Here is a 26,388-nt window from a genome sequence, read left to right on the forward strand (position 1 = left end):
ACTCCTGATCTTAATCTAACACTTTTGCGAGCGACCAATTTTATACTTCCGACCGTTATTAACATGTACACTTATTTACTTGTACATATTGATTTTGATCTATTTTTTTTATCTTTTAATCAAATATATTTTTATATTGTATTAACCAGTCAAAACCTAAATGTTAACGATAGAATCTTTCCCTTGTATTCTGACTGATGCCCTCCGTATTAATGTAACATCCGCGAATTAAATCACACACACACACACACCGAGAAATTATAATCAACAATATTTTATTTTTATTTTTATATAATCATGTACATCTATCCTTTACTTTAAAATATGAATAAATTCATACTTTGTTAATTTAAATAAAAGTTAATTTAAATAAAATTACTCTTTATTAAATTCCCACTCATTCCTAGTCAAAGGATTGCACTTGGTCCCATCCCGCGTAAAAGAAATTAAATTTTCTTACCGAAAAGGGACCGCCGAACGAATAACCAGCTTAATAGCGACTCAGTCGTTTACCTGTTTTTCAGACCTGTCAGTTCGTTCGACCCGATTTCAAACGCCACGAGACGTTTAACTTCGGGATAATAAAAGATAGTTGTTACGCCCTTCCGTCGACTCATCCTTCCCCGAGTCTCGACGTAACATATATATAATTATATAAAATTATATATAAATATATATAATCTCATATACGGTTATATATGACAATATATAACACATTTTACAGGATTATATATAACTATATATACATCATATGATAATTATATATAATCATATATAATTATACATAATCATATATATATTTATCATATATATATATATATATATATATATATATATATATATATATATTTATGTCATATATATATTTATTTTGTATATATTTATATATAAGCATATTTCATATATAATTATATATGAGCTATTTTATCCCGGGTAGAATTCCTAAAGAAACAGGAAGCCAGTTGCAATTACTCAAAGAAACAACTGAGAATCGGACGGAATACTTTGAAATTATATCTATATCAAAGAACCACATTGCAACCCCGTAGTGAAACAATAATACAAGTAGATATGAATAAAAATATGATAGGCATCATCCAAGCAGAAGAAGCCGCACCAGGAATATTTATAGAAAGCTGGTCGACCTACAAAATTATTTATGTCCGGCAAGTATAATAAACACGACTGATAATGTAATCGAAATATTAATGCCGCAAGTAACAATTGAAGAAATCACACAAGAAAACACAGTGAAAATAAACGCCGCACAAGCAAAAAGGGGAGAAGATGACATCCCGCGTACTGAAAAGGTAATACGAGTCTTTCGAATCGACCATTTAAACAAAGAAAAGTAATTAAGAAAAAATAAAAGAATATTAATAAAATAAAAGTAAGATACGTGACTAAAGAGAAGGAAGTCACAGTCAAGTTCTCGGAAGCTAAGTAAGCAGCTGACGAAACAGACTAACAAGTAAAGCACGAGACATGCTCCGGTCAGGGACACCACACTCCTCCCTAATCAACGACCTAATTAATTAAGATATATAATAAGCGCGAAATGCACCGACGCTCGCTCTCGCATAGTATCGAAATATCGTATGTATCGCGCCCGATCATTATAATCGCGAATAAGTGAAAGTGTACTAAATCTTACAAAATATACTAATTTATACCTAACGTCCGGGAGTGTCTTATTTCAAGCGTGGATACTAATCCTTTGGGCGTACAAATCCCTAAAGACCTCTTCCTTAGTGGCTAGAGGCACAACATCTTAAATAGATGTAAAAATCCAAAGATTTTCGCTTATTCGAATATTCATCTATCCATTTTACAAACAATTAGTTGATCTAGAATCTCTTGTGTTGTTGAGATTATCAGAAATTGAACTGATAAAAAAATGTATTATAATTTTAATATTACTAGCTATTACTAGCTATTACTAACTATTACTAGTTATACGCGCGCTTTGCAGGTTTTATATACCTCAATAAAAACCTAAATACGGAATAGATCATGCATTGCATAGCGGTAAACATATAACAATCTTACTTTTAATATTTTGTTAACAACAAACTACGATTAAAAAATTTAATTGTTTAAGGAAATATGTGTGTATGTGTGCGATGACGAATGGGAATCATTATATTTGTGCTGTTGCCGTCATAATGCTCTAAACGAAACCATCAGTTGTTATCATGTTACTGATAACATAACATATCGCTGATTGTTTACTTTCGAAATTTTGTTAACTGATTTGTATAAGCACTTATGTTGCTACATTTAGTAGCAGTCTACTTCAATATTAACAAATATAAACAAACAAATAAACACACATGCGGTGCATTAGTTTGCTCAATATGATTAATCACGCTTGGTTATCTGGACCTTTTTCCCGAATATAACAATAATGACAATTCTTTTTTGCTTATGCGTACATCCCACATAGAACAAAATATTGAATAGATATCTAATGGATATCTACATATCTATCTGATATCCATATCTACTATGGATAACCAGTAGACAACTAATGGATGAATAAAATATCTATATCTCTCAAATAACTAGGAGGATATCTAATGAATGTGTACACATTATCCATGGACTGCTCTGGAGATGTACTGAGGATATCGTCTCTCCGTGACAATCAGTATTGCATCCATTGAGCGAGATTCCAACATCGCTCTGAAGTCGTATATACTGTTAAAAAGTTGCAAAAGGTACGAGGTCTAAATAGCTCATTGATAAGAACAGTTGGAAAGCGAAAGACTTGAGTTCAATTCCCCTACTTCATTGCTACTGATTCAACCACTCGTGCCTCACACATTTTTTCCAGTGCATAAATATTGTTTTCTAACAATTATTTGTCGGGGTGGGAAAGTATGTAAACGCTTTACACAGATACGACAATGCCGCTGCCACGGATGGGATGATTATTTCATAGGTGCCTCTTACTGCCTTCAATCTCCCTTTACTCCACTTATCATGAAGCCACCAAAGATATCCACTAGATATACACGTGTTATCCATATATCTATGTCTATCAAGTAGCTACCAAAAATATTCATTAGAAATCTATGTGTTACCCATATATCCAAGTAGCAGAATGACGTCAATAGATGACATAATGATGTCTATTTTTGGTTTATAACGTTGGCGACTAATAATTGATATTTAAAAGATGTCATTTTGGAGACGTCCTACGGTCGTCCAAATAAAATTCTTTTGTAACTTGTATTGGGATTATATTCATTCGCTTACCGCTATGCGGCAGGCTATTCACTATCTATATCCATATTCAAGTTTTTGTCATGAGTGTTTCATTTATTCGGATAATTTTTGTCCGAATAAATGAAAATCGTTCGTTATTATCTACTTAAGATATAAAATAGAAATTAAATTCCATATAAATAAAATCTTTAATTTTATAAATTAAATTATTTAAATTTACTTATAATATATATTACATTAATATATGTTATTATATATTATTACTGTAATTGATCTTAGTTTTGCTATCAAACAAACGTCAGAAAATGATGTCCCATGGATGCGACATATTGACGTCATTTTCGGGTCTCATGAGACCTAACTTAGGACATCTTGGACAATTGGTCATTTTGTGACCAAAATTTAACCAACATATAATGGATATCTACATAAATATCCACTGAATACTGATGTAGATGTCCAGTGGCTTATATATCTTGTGGAAATTTATGATATTTCGTATTGCGGACATTTGGATATTTAAAGCATGTCTAATAGCTGTTTCCTACATATTCACGGATATCCCTAATATTCATCGAGAATATCCAGTAAATATCTAATACACATTATTTTCTATATAGGATGCATATATATAGATATGTTATTTTTACATTATTTCTCTAATTATAGCTATGTAATAATATCTTAATAAGAAAATATATCGAATGATTTTAGGTCACTTTCCTATCGGTTGTCAAAGCGAGGTTAGATGGATGTTTGGACATTTGGACAGTGACAGCGATAGCCGACTTTCATTTTCCGAATTATATGGTCTGGAACATGATCAGAATGAACCGTGTTTGAAACCATTTCTGGATGGTTGCGACACAGACAGGTAAATATCACATGTAATTTTCTATTTACACAAGGAGAGAAGTTTTACGATGTATTATATATATATATATATATATATATAGACTTCCGTTTCCGGTACGTAGAGTGTGACACGTGTGTATGTGGAAGGTGCTGTTTGACAGTGGTTGAGAGGAGAATTAGAGGGGCGACGAGAGAGAAGAGTTGAGTGAGAGCGAGTGGAGGTGAAAGAGCGAGTGAGGGAGTGAAGGGAGAACTGGGAGTGAGAAGGGAAGGGAATAAAAGGGCATTTACGAGCCGGCGGTTAGGGGCGAGTGGGCACGGAGTATAGAATAGGTAGAGCGGTAGACGCGACGGAGCGCTAGGGAAACAGCGCGCGATAGGGAAAAGTGGGGGTAGCGCTAATGAGCGGCAGAGCACGAAGCAAAGAGAGTAGATAAAGGGGAAACAAAGACAGTCAAATAGAGAAGAGAAGGAGAGTATAAGTAGAGAAAAGGAAACAAAACAAGAAGCTGAAAAAGGGAAACAAGGATAGATAAGCAGGGGAGAATGGAGAAAGGTGGGATAAAACAATCGAAAGAGAGAAAAGGAAGTGTAGGAGATATATCAGAGTTTTTGAAGAAGAAGAGAGAGAGAGAGGATAAGAACGGAGAGGAGTCTATTTTTAGATCAAGTAAAATCATAGTAAGATCACCAAAAGCAATGGGGGAGAGAAAGGAGGAAGATAGAGAGGGATGGGAGAGGCAATTGAGGGAGGAATTAAGAAAGGACATAATAACAGAGGTAAAATTGCTAGGAGAAGAGATAAGAGAGGATTTAAGAGAGATCAAAGATGGTTTAGTGGGGCAAGGAGAAGGGATAAAAAAGGAATTGGAAAAGATAAGGGAGGAATTTAGAGAGAGGGAGAGGGAATGGGAGGAAGAGAGAAGGGAAATGAGAGGAAGGATAGAAAATCTGGAAAGGAAATTAGAAAAATGGATAAAGGAAGGGAAAGGAAGAGTAAGAGAGGAGGGCAAGGAGGGAGCAGGAATAGTAGGAGAAGGTGAATTAGAAACAAAAATAAAGGTAATAGAAAGAAAATTAGAGCGGAAGGAACGAGAGGATAGAAAGAGAAATATAGTAATTAGGAGAGTAGAAGTGGAAAAAGGAGACGTAAGAGAAGGAGTAGAAAAGATCTTGGAAATACTAGGAGTAAATATAAAAATAGAGAGTGTGAAAAGAGTTGGAATAATGACGGAAGGAGAGAGAGGAATGGCGGTGGTGACGTTAGGGAGCATGGAACAGAAAAGACAAGTTATGGAGAATAAGAAAAAGTTGAGGGGAAGAGAGGAAAGGATAGAAGATGATTTAACATGGGAGGAAAGAAAGGTTAGATGGAGGCTCAGGGAGATAGCCAGGAAAGAGGAAGGAGAAGGAAGGAGGGTACGGATAGGTAATGGGGGATTGCAAATAGATGGCAAATGGTGGAAATGGAATGAGGAAGAGGAAGTATTGAAAAGTGAAAGAGGGGAAGTGAAGGGGGAGAGAGTAGGTTATAGGAGAGAGAGACAGGGGGAATAAGGGGGAAGGTAGTTGAGAGGGGACTAGTAATAGAGACAGGGGAGAGGGAGGGGAGGACAAGTGGGAGAGTAATAAGGGGAGGAAAGGAGAGGAGAGGGGGAACAGAGAGACGTGGGGGGGGCGGTAAGGAGGAAGAGATATGGAAGATGGCTTTCTGGAATGTAGCAGGTTTAAAAAACAAAGATAAGGGATTTTGGGATAGGATTGGAGAGTGGGATGTCATAGTACTCATGGAGACATGGGTGGACGAGAAAGGATGGAGGGGAGTAAAAAACAAGTTACAGAAGGGTTTTAAATGGGGGGTACAATACGCGAGTAGAAAGAATAAAAAAGGAAGAGCAATGGGAGGAATGATAATGGGGATAAGAAGGGAAAGGGAAATGGAGATAGGAGAAATTGAAGTGACGGAGGAAGGGATGATGACGGGGACATTGAAAAGAGGAGGGGAGGAATGGAGAATAGTGGGAGTATATGTGAACGAGGATTTAGAGAGGAAGATAGAGGGTTTAAAGAAGTGGATGGAAGAGAGAGAGGAGGAAGGAAGGAGAATAATAATAGGAAGTGACTTTAATGCCAGAACTGGAGGAAGGGTAAATTTGGGGGAGGAGGAGGAAAATGGAAAGAATAGGAACTCCAAAGATAAGAAGAGTAATAGGGAAGGGAGGAGATTGGTAGAGGTGCTAGAGGAAACTGGATGGAGTATAATAAATGGGAATATAAAAGGAGATGAAAAAGGAGAATACACGTATACCGGGGGGAGGGGAAACACGGTAATAGATTATGTATTAGGAAATGAAGGGATATGGGAAAAAATAGAAAGATTAAAGATAGGACAGGACATAGACTCGGATCATCACCCGGTGATTTGCTGGATAAAAGGAGAAGACAGTTGGAAGAAGAAAAGGAAAGGGAAGCAGAAAGGCAGGAGAGGGGTTTGGAATGAGGAGGGGAGAGAGAAATTTAGGAGGGAAATAGGAGAAATAAATATAGGAGGGGAAGAAGGAGAGACGGAAGAGGAGATAGAGAAAATGAATGAAAGGATAAAGAAGGTCTTGGAAGAGAGCGAGAAGGGGGAAGGAAAGGTAGAGAAAAGAAAGGGGGGGTAGTGGGATAAGGAGTGTATAGAGAAAAAGAAGGAAGTAAGGCTGAAGTTGAGGAAATGGAGGAGAGGAGAAGAAGAGAGAGGAAGGTATAGAGAGGAAAAGAGAGAATACAAGAAGATGTGTGAAAGGAAAAAGAAAGAGGAAGGAGAAAGATTAATAAGGGAAGCAGGAGAAGCGATAATGGAAAGTAAAGTATGGGAGATAGTTAATAGGGAGAGGAGGAAAAGGAAAGGAGTAGAGGAAGGGATACAGATGAAGGAATGGAAGGAGTATTTTATGGGGTTATTAGGAGGAGTAGAAGAAAGAGTTCGGAGAGGAAGAGAGGGAAGAGGGGGAAGGAATAGAAGAGAGATGGAAAGGGAAATAGAGTGGGAAGAAATAAATAGGATTATGAGTAATTTAAGGTTAAACAAAGCTATGGGGTTGGATAATATACCAAATGAAGTATGGAGATACGGGGGAGAAGATATAAGAAAATGGGTATGGGAAACGTGTAACAAGGTATGGAGAGGAGAGGGATGGCCAGAGGGATGGAAGGAAGGGATAATAGCACCGATTGTGAAAAAAGGAGAAGGAGATAAAGTCACGGATTATAGAGGAGTGACGCTTATGTCAACGCTGTATAAAATATACACATCGATTCTGGCAGAAAGGTTAAGAGAGGAAGTAGAAGAGAAAGGTATAATACCAGAGAATCAGACAGGATTTAGAAAGGGAAGAGGGGTGATGGACAATATATATGTATTGAATTATCTGGCGCAAAGACAGATTAGTAGGGAGAAAAAGAAATTAGTAAGTGTGTTTATAGACTTGAAAGCGGCTTTTGACTCAGTAGACAGAGGAGTGCTGATAAGAGTCTTAAGGGAAAGAGGGGTTAGAGAGGGACTGATAGAAAGGATAGAAGAGGTGATAGGGGAGACAAAGAGTAGAGTGAGGATAGGAGAGGAAATAAGTGAAGAATTCTGGACGGGTAGAGGAGTAAGACAGGGTTGCCCATTAAGTCCGGTGTTATTTAACATAGTAATAGCAGATATGAAGGAGGAAATTGCCAGGGGAATTTGGGGTGGAGTTAAGTTGGGAGAGGGGAAGATATTCTCCATGGCATATGCAGACGATATAGTGCTGTTAGCGGAAGAGGAAGATGAGATGAGGGCAATGTTAGCAAGGACGGAAAGATATATGGACAATAAGAGATTGGAGGTGAACGTATTGAAAACAAAGGTCATGGTATTTAGAAAGGGAGGGGGTAGGAGAAAAAGAGTAAAGTGGATGTGGAAAGGGAAGAAGATAGAGGAGGTTAAAGAAATAAAGTATTTAGGATACGTGTTTCAGGCAAATGGTAGACAGGAAGGGCATGTAAAAGACAGGGTAAGGAAGGCGGTGGGAATTATGGGGCAAGTATGGAGTATAGGAAAGAGAAAATTTGAAAAAGATATAGGGAAGAGGATCTGGCTTTTTGATGTATTAGTTTGGACGGTGTTAAGTTATGGAGCGGAGGTATGGGGCTGGAAGGAGAGGGATAGAGTAGAGAAGGTAGAAGAAAGATTCTTAAAGTGGTTACTAGGAGTAGACAGGAAAACACCAGGATACATGGTAAGGGAGGAATTAAAAAGAGATAAACTTAGAAGTAGGGCGGCAAGAAGAGCATGGAATTTCGAAAAAAGATTAGAAGAAGGGAAAGGAGGGGGTTTAGCGAAGGAGTGTTTGGAAGAAATCAAGAAAAGATCAGAAAAGGAGAGAGGAGTGTCGGAATGGGAGAAGGAAAGAGAGAGATATTTCAGTGAAAAAGGGCTAGAGGAATTGGCATGGAATAGAGAGGGAGAGGGAGGGATGATAGAGTATGAGGAAGTGGAAAGGAAAGACAAGGAGTTACAGAGGGACGAGAGAAAAGAAAGAATAGAGGAGTCGAGGTTTAATAGATGGTACAAGAGAATAAAGAGTGAGGGAATACCAAAGTATTTAAAAAAGGGTTGGTCGGAGAGGAGGTGGGGAAGGGTGACAAGATTTAGGCTAGGTAATGAAATGAGGGAAAGTAGGTATTGGGAAAGTGAAGAGAAAAAAGTATGTAGGGTGTGTAATAGAGAGAGAGAGACATGGGAACATGTATGGGAGGGATGCGGGAGTGGAGAAGGAGAGGGGGAGGAAAGCTGGCAAGAGGCGGTGGAAAGAATATTAGGAGAGGAAGGGGAGGGGGAAGAATGGATGAAGGAAGTATTGAGGAGAAGGGAGGATAAGGCAGAGGGGAGGGAAGGGGAGGAAGAGAGGGAGTGAAAGAATGAGAGAGAGTGATTGAGAAAGGAAGGAAAGAGGAGAGAAGGTGAAGTAAAGAACTAAAAACCGGAAGCGGAGGTCCAAAATAGATTAAGAAGGGTTAGGAATTTAGCGTGTGTGTGTGTATAGGCAGGAAGGAAAGATAGAATAAGGATAGCATAAGTTAGTTTAAGTAGTTTAAGTAGTATAAGTTAGATTAAGGAAATGTATGTGAGACGCTAAGGGAGGTAAATATTTGTAACCCCTTTGGGGAACAATAAAGATATTCTTATATATATATATATATATATATATATATATATATATATATATATATATATACAGGGTGTCCCACCAAAAGTGGCCATATTCTTTTATTTTTTGAACTAAAAGAGATAAACTATAACAAATATATATTAAATTAAATGGTTTAAACTCTATTGTGAGCATAATAGTTGCTTTCAAAAGCTATCTATGTTAATGAACGGAGAGGTATGCATAATTTTTTTTTTATAATAATGTGAATATTCCGATGTAATAAAAGTTGTACCACTGTTTGAAACGAACACAACAATGTATGATGTATAATGTAAATATTTTATATATTATACGTATTTTATCAACTTGAAATATCGCGGGCGACGTCTGCTTTTTCATTTTCGACTCTGCGCTATGGCCAATTTCGGATTGATTATTATGATCAAATGAAAATATGACATATGTCAATTTTATAGACATAGAAATATAAGGACCGAGCATATCATTGCGGGGGGCAACCACTGCGGGACGATGCGACGAGATAAATTGTGCCCTCCTGTGGCACATCCCTGATTGTGCCTAAATTTGATTGGCTGTTATATGGCGCAAATTCACCTCAGTAATACTCGTGTCGTTGGCGGCTGTCAAAGATATAACTGTCATACATATTTTGACAGTGTTTATCTACCACTGGTATATATTAAAGAAATTTGTCAGAAATAAAATATATTAATATATAAATATATAAATATATAAAATATACATATAATATATTTATATATCTTAAAATGTATAAATATATTTTTTAACAGCTTTAAAATGTATATATAAAATGTACATAAAATATATTAAAGTTAAATATTATATTAAAGTTGTAAAATCAAAGATAAAGGGTATAATAATTATATTATAATTATATTATTAGGTGTACAACTTTGCTTCCGCCGTTTTCCTATAGATGGCTTTAGCGGTAAGTAGTGGTCGAAATAAATAGATCATAGACGTCATGCAATAAACTTGGGCATCTGTCAACATAACCCCATAGAAACATTAGTCGATTTGTGTCTGCATCATAAAGTTATTCTCGATTGAAAATGTCAGTTTACGAGGCAAATTCTCGTCATTTGCGGGAGGTTTTAATTTTCTGCTTCAATATGAAGAAATCTGCGGCTGAGGCTCATCGAATGCTCTCAAATACTTATGGTGAAGTCGCTATTAGTGAAAGAACGTGTCGTGAGTGGTTTCAACGCTTCAATAACGGTGATTTTCACGTCGAAGACCGGCATAGCGGTGGAAGAGAAAAGGTTTTCGAGGATGCAGAATTGGAGGCATTACTTAATGAAGACTCGAGTCAAAGTCAAAAAGAATTGGCACGATCATTGGGAGTGACTCAACAAGCAATTTCAAAATGTATAACCAGTTTTTTACATTAAAGCCTCGAATCTCGGAAAAAAAACGGCGGAAGCAAAGTTGTACACCTAATATATTTATATTTTATAATAATTATATTATGATAATATAATTATAATATTTAATATTTATTATTTAACATTTAATAATTAATATTTATTATTTAATATTTAATATTTAATAATATCCAATTGTTTGGCGCACGGCCTTCCTTGTAAATAGTTAGTCCATAAAGTTTAGTAACGTTTATTATTCGCGGCAATTAGTTAGAAGTAGTCTTTTAATTTGTGTTTCGCGCGAAATGTCGGTGGATTGATTGCTCGATAATTCGCGTAACTCACCTATTAATGCTGCCATCGTCTATCTGTCGACGGTAGCCCTTACCAAATTTTAGGAGCAAAAGGGGGCTCTCGTTCACGATACGCGTTACGAGTCTTTCTTCTTGCATGAGTCGTCTTCGGAGACACATCATTTTTCTTGGAGACGCTTACACACGCGGAGAGCCGGCCGCTGTGCATGCTCGACTGACTCGCTTACCGCTTACCTTGGTTTGTTTTGCCTTGCCTTGCATGCTTTGGAGGATGAGGATCCAGCCTTGACGAGGACGAACGGGATTGCTCCGGATGACGAGGTACATGCCGTGTGGTGAGCTATATTAATCGTTATGCGTCTTGTTTTTTAAACACGCGCCTATCGCTCGCAAATGCTTGCTTCGCGTTAAGGGAGGATACGGATACCATCCCTGTGGTCCTTCGAGAATTTCTTTTTGCTTTCGCCAACGCGGGAGTTGCCCACGGCATTCCGCCACGGTCAAAAAACTGTCAGACGGTTCGAAGAAACGGGTTCTGTCAAGGACTGCCCGCGGAGTGGTAGACCAAAATCAGCGACACATTTCGATAAAAGTTTGGATGTGATGCAATCATTTATAGAAAATCCTCATTCTTCGATAAGGAAGGTAGCACAGGCGACTGAAGTTAGTACATTCTCCATTCATAAAATTATAATGAAAGAAAAATGGCATCCTTTTAAAATAAAATTTACTCAGGAGCTAGCGAAATGTGATTTCGATAGAAGAAATGAGTTTTGCGATGAAATGATGCGTCAATGCGATAATGATAACACTTTTCTTGATATCATTTTTTCCGATGAAGCTTCTCTCGAACGAAATGGAACGTAAATCGTCAGAATGGCCGCTATTGGAATGATAAGAACCCTCACTGGATGCCTGATCTCCACTCCCAAAAACTGAATGTGTGGGCGGGTTTTTGCGAACGTGGTATTATCGGGCCCTTCTTTATTGAAGGAAATTTAAATATGAACACATATCTACAATTATTGCGAAATCAAATACTTCCTGCTATTGACAATTTGTTTGACGGAAATATACAAAATATTTGGTTTCAACCAGATGGTGCACCGCCACACTATGCAGCAGTAGTATGTCAATTTTTAACTGATACTTTCCCAAACCGATGGATAGGAAGACGTGAAGAAATAGAGTGGCCCTCTAGATCACCAGATCTTTCTCCATTGGACTACTTTTTATGGGGGTATGTTAAAATGTGTACACAATGAAACCTGCTAACTTAGCAGACCTTAGGAAACGCATACTGCACCAAGTAAATTTTATCTCACCAGAAATGAGACGAAACGTTTTAAATGAATTTTACCTGCGATTAGGTCATTATCAAGCAGCAGGCGGAAGACAATTTGAACACTTAATTCAGTAAAAACCCGTCTACACACACACACACACATACACATACACACACACACACACACACACACACACACACACACACACACACACACACATACACAGCAGAGAGGGTTTGAAGTCATTAAATACTGCGGGAGTGACAAATCGCGGGGTTCTTATCTCTGCTGACACACGCACACACACAGGCACACACAGGGTGTAAGATTCGTGCAAGCTGGATAATACTAATGCTGGCGGCACTGTAAATTCTAAAGGTCATAACTCAGACAATTCTCAACAAAAATAGATCATCAAGTAATGTTTTGGAAACGTCTCGCGGTCATATTTAATATTGTGTCATAAAAAAAGGGGTGTTCCATTTAAAAAAATCATGTTGGCCTTCATCTCGCCTTGACGCCTCCTCTCAAAGTCAAACGAATATGATCATTGAATAGAGCTTTTAAAACCCTACAACTTTGGTTGAATGATAGATTAAAGGGACTCTGTATATATATATATATATATATATATATATATATAATATATATATATATATATATACACAGGGTGTCTGCGTATATATACAGGGTGTCCCATTTTAAAGGACCCACTCAAATATCTCAGAAACACTGCGTTAAATCGAAAAATGTTTCAAACAAAAGTTGTGTGGCTTCAAGGAGGCCATAAGATGGTAACAATGATTTGACCTTGGAAAATCATTTGAAGGTCATGTGAAGGTCAACTTTAAAATCTTAAATGGAAACCCCCATTTTTTATTTAGTATTCTTGTAGCTGACATCGAGAGCTTTCCAAAACACTATAAGTATTTTTTTATTAAGTACTTTTTGAGTTATTTTATATTTATTTTATAATCTATCACCCTTTATGGTATATTAATTTTAATCTATCATTTCTCGTAACTTTGTAGGGAGCGGTCGTAGAGAAAAAGGTTTTAAATAAAAGTTTTAAGATTCAGAGGGGGTCATCTGATGGTGATTTTCATCTTGACTTTGGTGTCAAATCTGAAGATCATTCGAAGATCAACATAAAAATTTTAAATGGAAACCCCTATTCTTCAGTACACTTTCTTGTAACTTAGCTCGAGAGCTTTCCAAAACACTATAATTAAATATTTTTTCATTCAGTATTTCCCGAATTATAAGGCTTGAAACAGTACCGCCGGCATTAGCATTATCCAAGATGTATGCCGTGAAGATTGCTCGGTCGGATTTACACCTTTGGTGTGTAAAGTGTGTAGGGGCGGTCTCTCTCCCTCTCCCTCCCTCTCTTTTCTCCCCTCCTCTCTCTCCCCTCTTCCTCTTTTCCCCCCCGTTTCCCCACTCCCTCTCCTCTCTCTCCCTCCTTCCTTCTCCCCTTTTCCTCCTTCCCTCCTTCTCCTCCTCTCTTCCTTTCTCCTCCCTCCCTTCTCACTTTCTTTCTCTGTGTGAAGGGGGTGGGTGGGTGGGTGGATATGGGTGTATGTGGGAGGTGGGGTGGGGGTGGGGGGTTGTTTTATGGATGTGGGTGTGTGGGTGGGAGAGTGGGCGTGGGTGAGAGAATGGATGGGTGGGGGTGGGTGGGGTGGAGGTAGGTGTGGGGAGTAGGTGTTTGTTTGATGGGGTGGTTGTGTGTGCGCGTGTATGTATATGGATATGGGTGTAAGTGTGAGTGTGAGTATGGGTGGGTCTGGATGTGGATATGGGTGTGGATACCTAAGAATGATAAAAAACATATTTTATTGAAGGTATTCGAAAACATGTCTCTCTTCTTGGATACATAAACGCAGTCTTTCGTAAAAATTGTTACGAACTCTTTTAAGTATAGCAGGTATTATGTTCCTAAATACGTTACAAATATGTTCTTGCATATTTTCAACAGTCGTTGGCTCAATCTCGTACACTTTTTCTTTAACATATCCTCAGAGAAAAAAATCTTAATAATAGTGTTATGTCAGGACATCTTGGGGGCCATTTATGACTTTGACTACCTAAGCCAATCCATTGATTTCCGAATATATTATTTAGATATTTCCTGATATTGCGTGTTCTGTGAGCTGGCGCTCCATCTTGCACAAACCACATTCAAATACGTATGTTAAGAGGAACATCTTCTAAAATAATCGGCAATTGATTTTGCAAAAAATTCAAATAATTTTGCCCATTAATATTATTTAAAAAATATGGACCAATAACATGATCTCTTATTATATTTGCTTATACATTAACAGACTATTGCCTTTGCAATTCTTCACTCCGTTGCCAATGTGGATTTCTTTGAAAATAATAATGGCAGTTGTCTATTGACGCCTCCATTGTTATTAAATTTGGTTTTATTAGAAGAAAGCATATGATAGAAGAATAACGGATTTTATCTTATTTGATTTTCAGCCGAATTACAAAATCTTACGCGACGGATAAAATCCTCGTTTTTTAATGCTTGGGTCAAATGAACATGATACAGATGAAATTTATGAGCCCGCAAAATGCGATACGCAGTTGTTTTTGGTACTCCATGCTGACGTTGAATTTTTCTTGTTCAAGTATGCGGATCTGTCACAATAGCAGCAATAATGACCAGCGTTTTCATTTCGTTTACACCAGTCTTACGACGTTTTCTTTTTGAATCACCTCTTTCCGCTCTGTCAACTAAATGTTTTATTGTCACTTGCGTTGGATGTCGTCTATCAAGAAATATTTCGGCATATAATTTTTCGGCGGCCATATAATTGTCCCTAGTCTCACCTATGGTACGTATCATATCAATGATTTCCTATGGCGGATAGTCTGACATACTTCAGAATTGATGAAAAGAATTGCGAAGCACCAAAAACAATGCTATGGCATCAAAATGAATCAATGCGATCTGCTTAGTCACACAAGAAAGAAATAACTCGAAAAGTACCCGGGAAAAAATAGCCTATATATAATTATATATGAAATATGCTCATATATAAATATATACAAATATATATGATTATATATAATTATATATGATTATATATAATTATATATAATTATCATATGATGTATATATAGTTATATACAGGGTGTCTCAAAACACTTTTGACAATGCTCGTGAGCAAGTAGAGCACAGTAAACTGAACAGAAAAGTCATGTAACATTTTTTTCTATAACGAATAATAAAGGAGTTATTATTGGATAAAGTTTGACCAATCAGCGTCGATCTTTAGCCACGCGCCTGATAGTGTGCGTGAGCGCTCCGTCGTATGGCGACGTATACTAACAGACGAGCGGCTCACTGACGTGCGTTCAGCTAAAAGTCGGCGCTGATTGACCAGACTTTACTTAATAATAACTCCTTTATTAAGCGTTATAGAAAAAAATGATACAGGACTTTCCTGTTCAGTTTATTGTTCTCTACCTGCTCACGAGCGTTATCAAGGGTGCTTTGGAACACCCTGTATAATCTTGTATGATGTTATATATTGTCATATACAACCGTATATGAGATTATATATATATTTATATATAATTTTATACAATTATATATATTTGTATATAATTATATATAAAATGTATACATAGATCATATTTTATATATAATTATATATAATTATATATAGGCCACACACACACACATTTTTTCGCGGATATGTATTGCAGAATTATTGTATTTCAAAATTGATGAAAAGGAGTTACAAAGAATATGAGTAACAGTCGTAAAATTGCTTTTGCAACGTATACGATTTATTTTTTCGAACTTTTTTACACACATAGAGTGTAAACATTTATTTAATTGTAACACGCTGGATTAAGGAATATTTTTTCAAACTTTGCTGGTCGAGTTATTTCTTTCTTTTGTGTGACCAAGCAGATTACATTGATTCATTTTGAGGTAATTATTTACATTAACGGACACCTCGCCAATGACCTTGACCTTGATATATGTTGTCAAGGACATGATCCTAAATAACTTTTTCTTATAACATAATCGGCGATCTCTTATAATTTCTGAGATATTTAAAGCTTGAAGCTTCGAAATGAAAATTTGATTTTGGTTATATAACATAACTTGAATTAAATTTTAGTTTTATATCAGAAATACGTTTGGGTTAGCTTATACTTTCCAAAAGTGAAGTCCCTTGTAGGAGGGAGAGATGCGGGACCCATCATGTCCATGCATATACTTTACGATGCGAAACAACGTTCAGCCCAGAATTGTTGTGTGGATGCGTGAATGCAGTGAATTCCGCCCCCTTCCCTACGGGGGGCTCCACTTCCGAAAGATATAACCTGACCCCAACCTATTTCTGAAAATTTGATTTGAATTATACAACGTCTTGATGCGGATGGATCTCGCTTCTTGCGTGAAAATTACAAACTCATGTAAAAATTACGTTTTATTTCCCAAACTTTATTTATTAATAACTTTTTAATAAACAATGATCGCTGATTAAGTTATAAAGAAAAGTTATTTTCATGATTGTATTCACGATTATATGCACGATTGTTGTGTGAATGAGAATTACGCACACATTCCGTCATATATACATCGCGTGTAGCAATCAGCTGATTCCAATGTCCGACGGCCGGCGATCCGGAACAACTTTTGCTAAAGTGACGTTATTTTAAGAAAAATTCCTGACGTAATTTTAAGACATTTTGTTCTTTATCAAAATTTTATTTAAAGCCTAATTTTATGTTATAAGATAAAATGATTAACGACTCATGCGGTGGTAATTGGACAGTCAGCTGCGGCACGCCGCGCCGCTCCTGCCTGCCATCTGTACTCGATGCGTGATTTGCTAACTATTTTTGCTTATAACTCAAAAATTACGTTTCAATTCAAATTTTGGTAAAGGAAAAATTGTCTTAAAATTGTATGAGTAATACGTCATTTTACGGACAGAAGGTTGTTCTGAAACACTCTATATATATATTGTTGCGTCTGCGGATCGAAATCGATATTACTCGAATACGCGCGACACAACCGGTACTCGCGTACCGCGACGTAAATAAAGGACACATATTAAAAAGAACACGAGGAACATCAATAACAACTTAGAACACAGAACAGAAAGCACAGAACAGATAATCTCGTAATCCGTCAATCCGTCCGCTCGGAATCACTACCGACGCGAGACTCAAGATGGCCGGTCTCTCTCAAAATGTTCGCCGTTGTTTAACAACAACCCTTAGCAACGTGTTTGGGGATGTTCACCCGGAGACGGGTACAGCAGATTCAGGAATAACCGCCACAGACGATTCGCAGGGACGCAACACTACTCCCCTTCTTCAAGATTGTCGTTCCGACAATCAATAGTAGAAAGGCTCTTCTAAATTGAATGGGTTGACCATTGTCTTCTTCTTCCAAAGCGTTGACTCCAGGGTGCCTTAATGACTTTCTGCCCTACCCTGAGCTGCTGCTACAGGTCACCGAATGCCATTATTAGCCGGCCCCAATCACGCGCCCTTCAGGAATATACAGGATTCTATCATCGAACCCATTTTATTGACAAGAATGTTTAATGTCGACTCCAGGATACCAAGCAGGGTTTCCTGCTTTACCCTGAGCCGCTGCTGCAGGTTACCGAGCTCCGTCATAATCCAGAACCCAATCGACTTCCATAAATATTGAAATTGCAGTAGCTGTCCCTCGTTCTTTGCCTTATTTCCGGAAAATCCAATGCTGCTGCATCTTCGCATCTCAAAATAAGGGAGCGAATCTTCGGACAAGAGGGGGTTATCTACCGTGGACCCGACATCCTCATATGAGGACTCCTCAAGCCCCTGCCTTGGCATTCGCCCTAAGACCCGACGGGAAAAATACGGCTCAAAAACCGCGGGTGAGGCAGTCTTCAAAAGAATTCTCTTCTTCTTTACAAACCCGTTTCCTTCCGAAGAACTCTCCTCCCCTCTTCGCTCCTTTCATCATCTCTCCAAGAAATGATTTCCTTAAACAAAAGCAAAGAAAACAAACACACGCAAGAAAATTCACTTAAAATTGAAAAACAGTAAAATATAATTATCATTATATAACTATTGAGTTTCAATTTATAATCGAGTTCATTTTTTTCAAAAAGAATTTTGGCTTCGAGCTACCGAATCTTTATTATTTGATGGACTTAGCTGTGTTTGCCGTTGACGGAAAATCTCCTCTATTCGGCGAAGTTCACTACCCCGCTCACAAAATTACAATTCAAATTCTGCTCGCATCCGCAATCGCTCCTCGCGAAGCTCCCGAATTTCCCGCATTGCAGATTGCAGAATAATTGCCTCCAACGTCGGCTCCGATGTCGCATTCTGAAGCGTCGTCGAAGCACGAACTCTTTTTCATGTGGAAACTACCGTTATTGAATCTTGTTGCTCCATTGCTATAGCTCACGCTCGGTTTTCTTTTAAATTACACAAAACGGTCCGCCGTATCCCAGACAAGCTCCCAAAATGTTGCGTCCGCGGATCGAAATCGATATTACTCGAATACGCGCGACACAACCGACACTCGCGTACCGCGACACAAATAAAGGACACGTATTAAAAAGAAAAAGAGGAACTTTAATAACAGCTTAGAACACAGAACAGAAAGCACAGAACAGATAATCTCGTAATCCGTCAATCCGCCCGCTCGGAATCACTACCGATGCGAGACTCAAGATGGCCGGTCTCTCTCAAGAATATCCGCCGTTGTTTAACAACAACCCTTAGCAACGTGTTTGGGGATGTTCACCCGGAGACGGATATAGCAGATTCAGGAATAACCACCACAGATGATTCGCAGGGACGCAACAATATGTATACATATATACAGGGTGTCCGACATGTAAGTAGCCAAACGAAAAGTGGAGATAGATCGGGTCAACCTGAAGCGAAAAGTCCTATACCATTTTGCTAAATTCACAATAATCATTATGTTATTAATTAAAATGTCTGAGCCAATGAGCGCGTGGGAAGCGGTAGGCCGGAATCGATAGAAATGTAAAATGGCTTACTTGTTTATGTCTCTTAGCATCGGAAGTATCAGCTGAGCGAGAGAGGCGGAGTCACGCAGCGAGCGGCGAGCGACACCGCGCTGAAAAATAATTATCACGCATCGAGTGACGAGACATGTCACCGCGCCGAAAAATAATTATCCTCTCGAATTCTTTTTCGATGGCAAGACAATGATGCGCTATCATTTCCACATCACCTTGCGGTAGATAGCTTGGTGCGCCTTTTTATAGTAGTTTCCCCGGAAGGCCTAATCCACTCTCAATATTTAATGTAAAAATTCGAAATGTCGTCCTTCTCGTATGCAAAGTTCGGCCCTCGGCGGGAATAATAGGGAATCAAGTGGTAAGTGTAAATAGAGGGAAACAATTTTTTTCTGTCAAAGTGAAACATTTTCCGTAATTTCCAGATTGGTCCGTATTTTTTACCGCATCGTTTAACTGGCGCAATTTATCAAAATTTTCTCGAGAACGAGTTGCCAGGTCTTCTCGCGGATGTGCCACTTTGCGTACGAGCGCAGCTGATTTTTCAGCACGACGGAACTCCGGCTCATTTTCGCAGAGAGGTACGCGATTTTCTAAACGCCCGTTATCCCGATGGATAGGTCGTGGTGGTCCAATCACCTGGCCGGCACGGTCGCCAGACATGAATGTATTAAACTTTTTTGTATGGGGATACATAAAAAGTCTAATCGAGCACCGGCGTAATGATAGAGAAATCGAGGTACGTGAAGCTATTGTTGCGGCCTTTAATACCATTATGCCGGATATGGCGCACCGTGCTACGCGCAACATTATTCGAAGGGCTGAACTTTGCATACGAGAAGGAGGACGACATTTCGAACAATTTTTACATTAAATATTGAGAGTGGATTAGGCGTACAGGGGAAACCACTATAAAAAAGCGCACCAAGCTATCTACCGCAAGGTGGTGTGGAAGTGATAGCACATCATTTTCTTGCCATCGAAAAAATAATTCAAGAGGATAATTATTTTCCGGCGCGGTGACATCGCTCCTCACTCGATGTGTGATAATTATTTTTCGGCGCGGTGTCGCTCGCCGCTCGCTGACTCCGCCTCTCTCGCTCAGCTGATACTTCCAACGCTAAGAGACATAAACAAATAAGCCATTTTACATTTCTATCGATTCCGGCCTACCGCTTCCCACGCGCTCATTGGCTCAGACATTTTAATTAATAACATAATAATTATTGCGAATTTGGTATAGGACTTTTCGCTTCAGGTTGACCCGATCTATCTCCACTTTTCGTTTAACTACTTACATGTCGGACACCCTGTATATATATATATAGCTTTGTCTTTTTGTCTCTCTTTCTCTTGCTTTCTCTTTTCTATATCTTCTTCTCTTTCTGTTTCTTTAGCCTATTTTCCCAGACAGCACAAAACATCCTCAGGATCATTCTGAATATGTCCAGGACGGTTCAGGACATTTGTAAGATGTTTTAAGATATTATTATAAATATATTTATAAAAATTTAATATGAATACATAATTATTTTTAGTTGTGTCAGCTATTTAATATAATTTAGAAATCTTAAGTATTATAATAAGTATGAGGATGCCGGATTACCGACAGAATGCGAATATCAGTTATTTTGCAAAATCTTTTTATTGATTATAGATATCAACAAATCCTTTTCCACAATTAAAGTATACATAATAACAGAGAGCGGAGTTCACGATTTCATATGAAAAGTGAAAAAAAAATGAGAAAATTACAGTTTTGTTATCGGCTTCTGCGTCAACATTCGTGTTAATAACCCCTTCGCCCTATCCTTCTACTGTTAGGCGAGCAAGACAGCGCGTGGCGGATTTCGATATATCTCGCGCTTAGAATTATCTTGTGGCGTTTCACGAATTGATACGTGAGAGACCGTATCTATCGTCCAACTTTAGTTTTCTGTTATTTATTCTATCTTCCGTCATGGCACGCGTGGAACGCTCAACACCCCGTTCCTACTCGGCGCGTTATTCTTTGTCTAATCTTTTCTGTTTTTGTCCTCGACCTTCCCGCGTCCTCCGTTCGGCAAATTAGCTCCTGTTCATCGGCGCAACGTCCATTCGCGCGACGGAGAGATCGAAACGGCGAACGCGCTTATCGTTTGGCCGCGATAAGGGAAAAAGTCGTCGCAACACATAGTAACGTAGTGCAGGTAAAAAGAGAAAAAAATTAAAAATTATAGTTTTGTTATCAACTTCTGCCATCAACATTTGCTTAATATAAAAGATTTGTAATTTACATATGTCTAACAAGTGGATTCCGCACTCGGCATTTCATCAAAGAGTATCAGTAAACTTTGAGAAATGAGTTTAGAAGCTTTATAAAAAAGATTTTACTATGCAAAACTTTCGTGCATATGTGTATGTGCGAGATCGAGGCTGAAGAGTAAAACAGAGCAGTAGATTAGTTGCGTGATGTCGCGATAGACAATGCTGCAATCTTACATGACAAGGACAAACATAATCATACTATCTTTGTTTCTTTCATGCGTATGAGAGTAATATACATGTACACACTAACATTATTGCAGTATTTTTTCTCTCTCGATCATACGCTCTGTCTCTTTCTAATCGCTCGCTCATTATGTACTACGTATCGCTTAGCTTCATGCTCCTCATATTCACTTACGCGTTCACTCGCGCTTCTCTCTCTCTCTCTCTGTCTCTCTCTCTCTCTGTGGAGAAGACGTGTCAAACATCGCTCCGCAAAAGTAATAACTTTTAAATGGTTAAATAGTTACGGGGAGTGATAGAAAGTTATTCAAGTCATAGCGGCATAGACCGGCATTAACCATGAGTGTTATCTAGCCGGGATATGCTGTTTTGTGGGCGTGAGAAGTGCATTTTCTGTCTGGGACACCAAAGTCTCACACGAAAGGTAGACAATCAAGGTGGACACAAAAGTGCTGACGTGTGACAGTGGAACAGAGGTGACTGATCGCTTACGCTGATATTAGCGGTTTCGGCCGATAATTATCGGCATGGACGATGAATATGCTGAATATCGATGCTCGGCATGTAAAAAGACAATAAAAAATCAGGTGCTGACATGCAAGTCTTGCTATCAGGTGAATCGTATTAAGCTGTTTTACCATCCAGGATGTGTAAGCAAGCATAGGATTTACGATAAAAATCAAGAATTGGTACCGTGTTCTGGCCCATTTGACAGATTTACAATTGAAAGTGAAGCAGACATGAAGAAGGCATCGGCAGTGGCCGGGGGCGGCAGGGACAGGCTAGGATCTACAGGTTCGTTTACAGCGCCAAGTAGTGGAAATAGAATATCAGGAGCGAGTGGATCATTGACTATTGATGTAAAAATAGATTGGCTGGTAAAAGTTGTAGAAGAAATAAAGGATGAAACAGCATGTAAGAAGGAAATTAAAATGATGGTCAAGGAAATAGTTCGTGAAGAATTGAGAAATGTTAAGCAGGAACTGCTAGAAGAGCTGAAAAGAATGATACAGGGAGAAGTAAGTGGATCAACAGGAGGAATACAAAGGAGTTATAGTGAAGCGGTTAAAGAGAAAAAGAAAGAGAATGTTATATAATTATCAAACCCAAGATTCAACAAGAGAGTGAAGTTACAAAAAAATTGATAAAAGAAAAGGTAGATATCAAAAACATGGCGATGGGAATAACGAAGCTAAAAAAAGGAAGCAAGGGAACAGTGATCATGGGTTGTGAATCTGGAGAAGAAATGAAAACGTTGAAAGCCACAGTGCAGGACAAACTAAGAGAAAATTTCAAAATTTTGGAATCACCGCAGATGAAGCCCAAAATAAAAATTATCAATGTCAGCGAAGAAGAAATGAGATTGGATGATGATGACATAATAACTACAATCAAGAAGCAGAATAGAATTGATGCAATAAATAATGGAGTCCAAATGCGAATAGTGAAGAAAATAGTTAAAGAAAAAAAATGATAATAATCAACTTAGAAGAAGAGAAAAAGAAGAAGGTTTGATAATAATTAAAGTAGATGAAGAAACGCATGAATTGATGTTGAAAAAAGAGAAATTAAATGTAGGATGGAGAAAATCCTATATTCAATCACATGAATATTAAAAGATGTTTTAAATGTTGATACTATCATATTGCAAAAAACTGTACGCGAGATGAAACATGCCACAAATGTGAGGGAAATCATAAAGCGATTGAATGTACGGCAACAAAGAAAAAATGTGTAAATTGTATGTTTAAAATTCGAACATACAACCTGAAGATAAGTGATGAACACGACGCCCTTAGCCTGGAATGTCCAACATTTAAAAGGGCGATACAGGAGGAGAAGAGGAGAGCCAGTTGCAAAAAGCACAAAACCGGGCTATGAGGATCATATTGCAATGTGATAGACATACCAAAGTGGAGCGTATACTGCAAACGCTGCAGTTTGTGTCCATAAAACAGAGGCTATATTATAATATATGTATGGTATATTTATTTTTAAGATTTTAAGGAATATGTTACCGGAGCAATTAAGAAATAGATTAGAAATAGAGGGAAATGAGAATGAAAGACAAACACGACAACCTGGGGATATTGCAATAAAATATCCCAGAACAAGAAGTGCGCAAAAGAGTATGTTTTACGAAGGAGTGAAAATGTATAACGCCTTACCAGCTGAAATAAAGCAGAATGAAAGAATTATGCCGTTTAAGCAAATGTTAAAGGAGTATATTGTAATTAATGTAAACTAGATTTGTATTACAAATAGCTGAGAAAGCTAATAAAGATCAATCAATCAATCTCTCTCCCTCCCTCCCTCTCTCTCTCTCCCTCCCTCCCTCCCTCCCTTCCTCCCTTCTTCCCTCTCTCCTTCTCTCTCTGAGACAGTTAACGGTGAGCTGACATATAGATGTATTTTCGCGTTGCTCTGTTTCATGTGCCAAATCTTTGCCGCTTTATGCCCTTCGAGGCTTTTAATTTTTAGTGTGCATTGTCAAAGGCTACTTTTGCTTGACTTTTGGTGCTCGCTGCTTCTGTATCGTCAATTGACCGGTTTGCAAAAATTTTTTCTGGGCTCTTTCTGGATTTTTTTGGCATGAATCTTATCGTTGATATTATTCAACATAGGAATATTTGTTTACGGTTGAAGGATGGATGCCGGCGTAGGTGCTGGTGGGCAGGATAACAGTGGCGTAGGAAAGAAAGGGCTCACGAAGCAGTCTTCAAGCACGGCACTTTATTCAGGTATGTCAGAGAGGGCAAATATTGAATTCCTCGAGAGTAAATGCGCTAAGGGCTACGGTCAATAGACATAGTGAAACTGTGTCTAAGCTGCTTTTGTCCAGTAAGGAAATGCTGGAAAAGGGAGTAATTTATGAGTCTGCTTTTCGAGCATGCAGAGACGCTTTTATGGAGATATCTACGATGTTAATCGATGAGACTTAATCGATGAGCGATCGACATCTGCGAGTTTTTCGGCGGATCCGATTAAGAAGATTATTGTGGAGGCGCTAGATGAAACCTCAATAAAAAAGGAATAATCAATATGTCGGGAATGATATTATTCCTGCAGGAGCTTCGAGGGAGAGGATAAAATCGTATGCGTCCGTTTCGCAGGATCTGAAGTTCGTGTCTCACGGGGTCCGATAGTGGAGTTATTTAACATCTCTAGTTTCCTAGTTGTGCCGAGCAAAACTAAAAAAAGATAAATTTGTCTCATCTCAGGCCATTAAAGAGACCTTGTGCAAGGTCTTAAAACCTGCTAATTGTGATCTTAAGGTCAAGAGGATATCTTATGCACAAGATAACGGCGACAGGATTGAGGCGTTCTCTCCTGACATTGAGAAAATCAGGGCTCACCCTGATTTGCAGGGTCTTGAATTGACGATGCGCAAAAATGCGAAATCATATCCTAGGCTTATATTATACACGGAGTTCCTGCCGAGATGTCGGCTGAGGAGATTAAGGATGAGCTTATTGCTCAGAACCTGGATGAGGATTCCGCGAGCGACGTAAAAATGGTGTATATTTTTACGCTAAAACAAAAAGGCGTATTACAAGTTACATTCTGCAGGTTTCACCAGCTGTACGCAAGTCTTTATTCGGACGCGGATGAATCTACCTGCGTTATGCTGCGTGCTCTTTTGCGGATCATGTGAGGATTGTGCAGATTGTTACAGATGCCTCTCGTTTGGACACATTGCCAAGGATTGTAAGGGTCGGCTTTCTTGCAAACATTGTGCTGGAGCTCATGAGATGAAGAATTGCAAGAATATAGATCAACCATCTAAATGTCTGAACTGTGGGCGTCATCATGTGTCTCATGGTGATTTGACTCACTCTGCCACAGATGCTGCAAAGTGTCCAATACTGGGTAGGAAAATCAAGAACAGAATAGCCAACACCAGCTATGAATGATATAGCAAATGACTTTGAGGACCTTAAAATTTGTCATGTCAACTGTCAGTTTCTCTTTGTGCATCTTGTTGAGTTTTGTCACTTCTTCTGCAGTGCTGATTTTCACATTATTTGCATGTCAAAGACGTGGCTTCGGCCTGCTATCACTGATGCTATGATGAGACTACATGGGTATTCTCTCATCAGGTGTGATAAAGTTGGAAGATCTGGTGGTGGAGTGGCATTTTATTTATCGGATCATCTTCGTGCCTCCATTCTTTGCTGCTCTGCGGGGGTCTCTTACTGCTAGTTCAGAATTTATTATTGCGGAGATCTTATTTAATGACTGGTCCAAACTTTTACTAGCTGTGGTATATCGACCTTCAAACTCAGGTTACCTGAACGAGTTTTTTCAATCATTCTTGGAATTTTAAGTAAATTACAGACATTCGGTCATCCTGGGAGATTCCAATGCATATGAATCAAATCACGTTTGATAGCCAGCAGTTGGGCACCTTTATTTCTGCCTCGAGCCTATATCTTGTGCCGTTCATGGCCACCCATCACCTGAGAAACTCCAGCACGCTGTTAGATCTGTATATTATCAACGACATGGATAAGCTCAAAGAATTTAGTCAGCAGGGAGAGTAGCATTTCTATTAGCACATGATCATATCTTTATAAGATACGGAATAAAACTGCAGCGACGTT

At 38.4% G+C, this 26,388-nt stretch overlaps 2 protein-coding genes across 6 annotated transcripts in view; both read left to right on the forward strand.

Moving 5' to 3' along the window:
• Cow (Proteoglycan Cow) overlaps positions 1-26,388 on the forward strand; it is a 759,293-nt gene that overhangs the window by 601,030 nt on the left and 131,875 nt on the right. For all 5 annotated transcript variants that reach the window (XM_070301119.1, XM_070301120.1, XM_070301118.1 and 2 more), the window contains one exon: positions 3,946-4,105. In XM_070301119.1, the coding sequence (XP_070157220.1) occupies positions 3,946-4,105 (160 nt within the window). The remainder of the gene's footprint in view (positions 1-3,945; positions 4,106-26,388) is intronic.
• On the forward strand, positions 5,778-6,750 carry LOC138936059 (uncharacterized). The gene has a single exon (XM_070301122.1). The coding sequence runs from the start codon at positions 5,790-5,792 to the stop codon at positions 6,747-6,749; it is 960 nt and encodes a 319-aa protein (XP_070157223.1). The 5' UTR covers positions 5,778-5,789; the 3' UTR covers position 6,750.

This window comes from Polyergus mexicanus, unplaced genomic scaffold (assembly GCF_030449975.1).
Source record: "Polyergus mexicanus isolate NDT 795.1 unplaced genomic scaffold, iyPolMexi1.0 SCAF_9, whole genome shotgun sequence".
Taxonomy (NCBI): domain Eukaryota; kingdom Metazoa; phylum Arthropoda; class Insecta; order Hymenoptera; family Formicidae; genus Polyergus; species Polyergus mexicanus.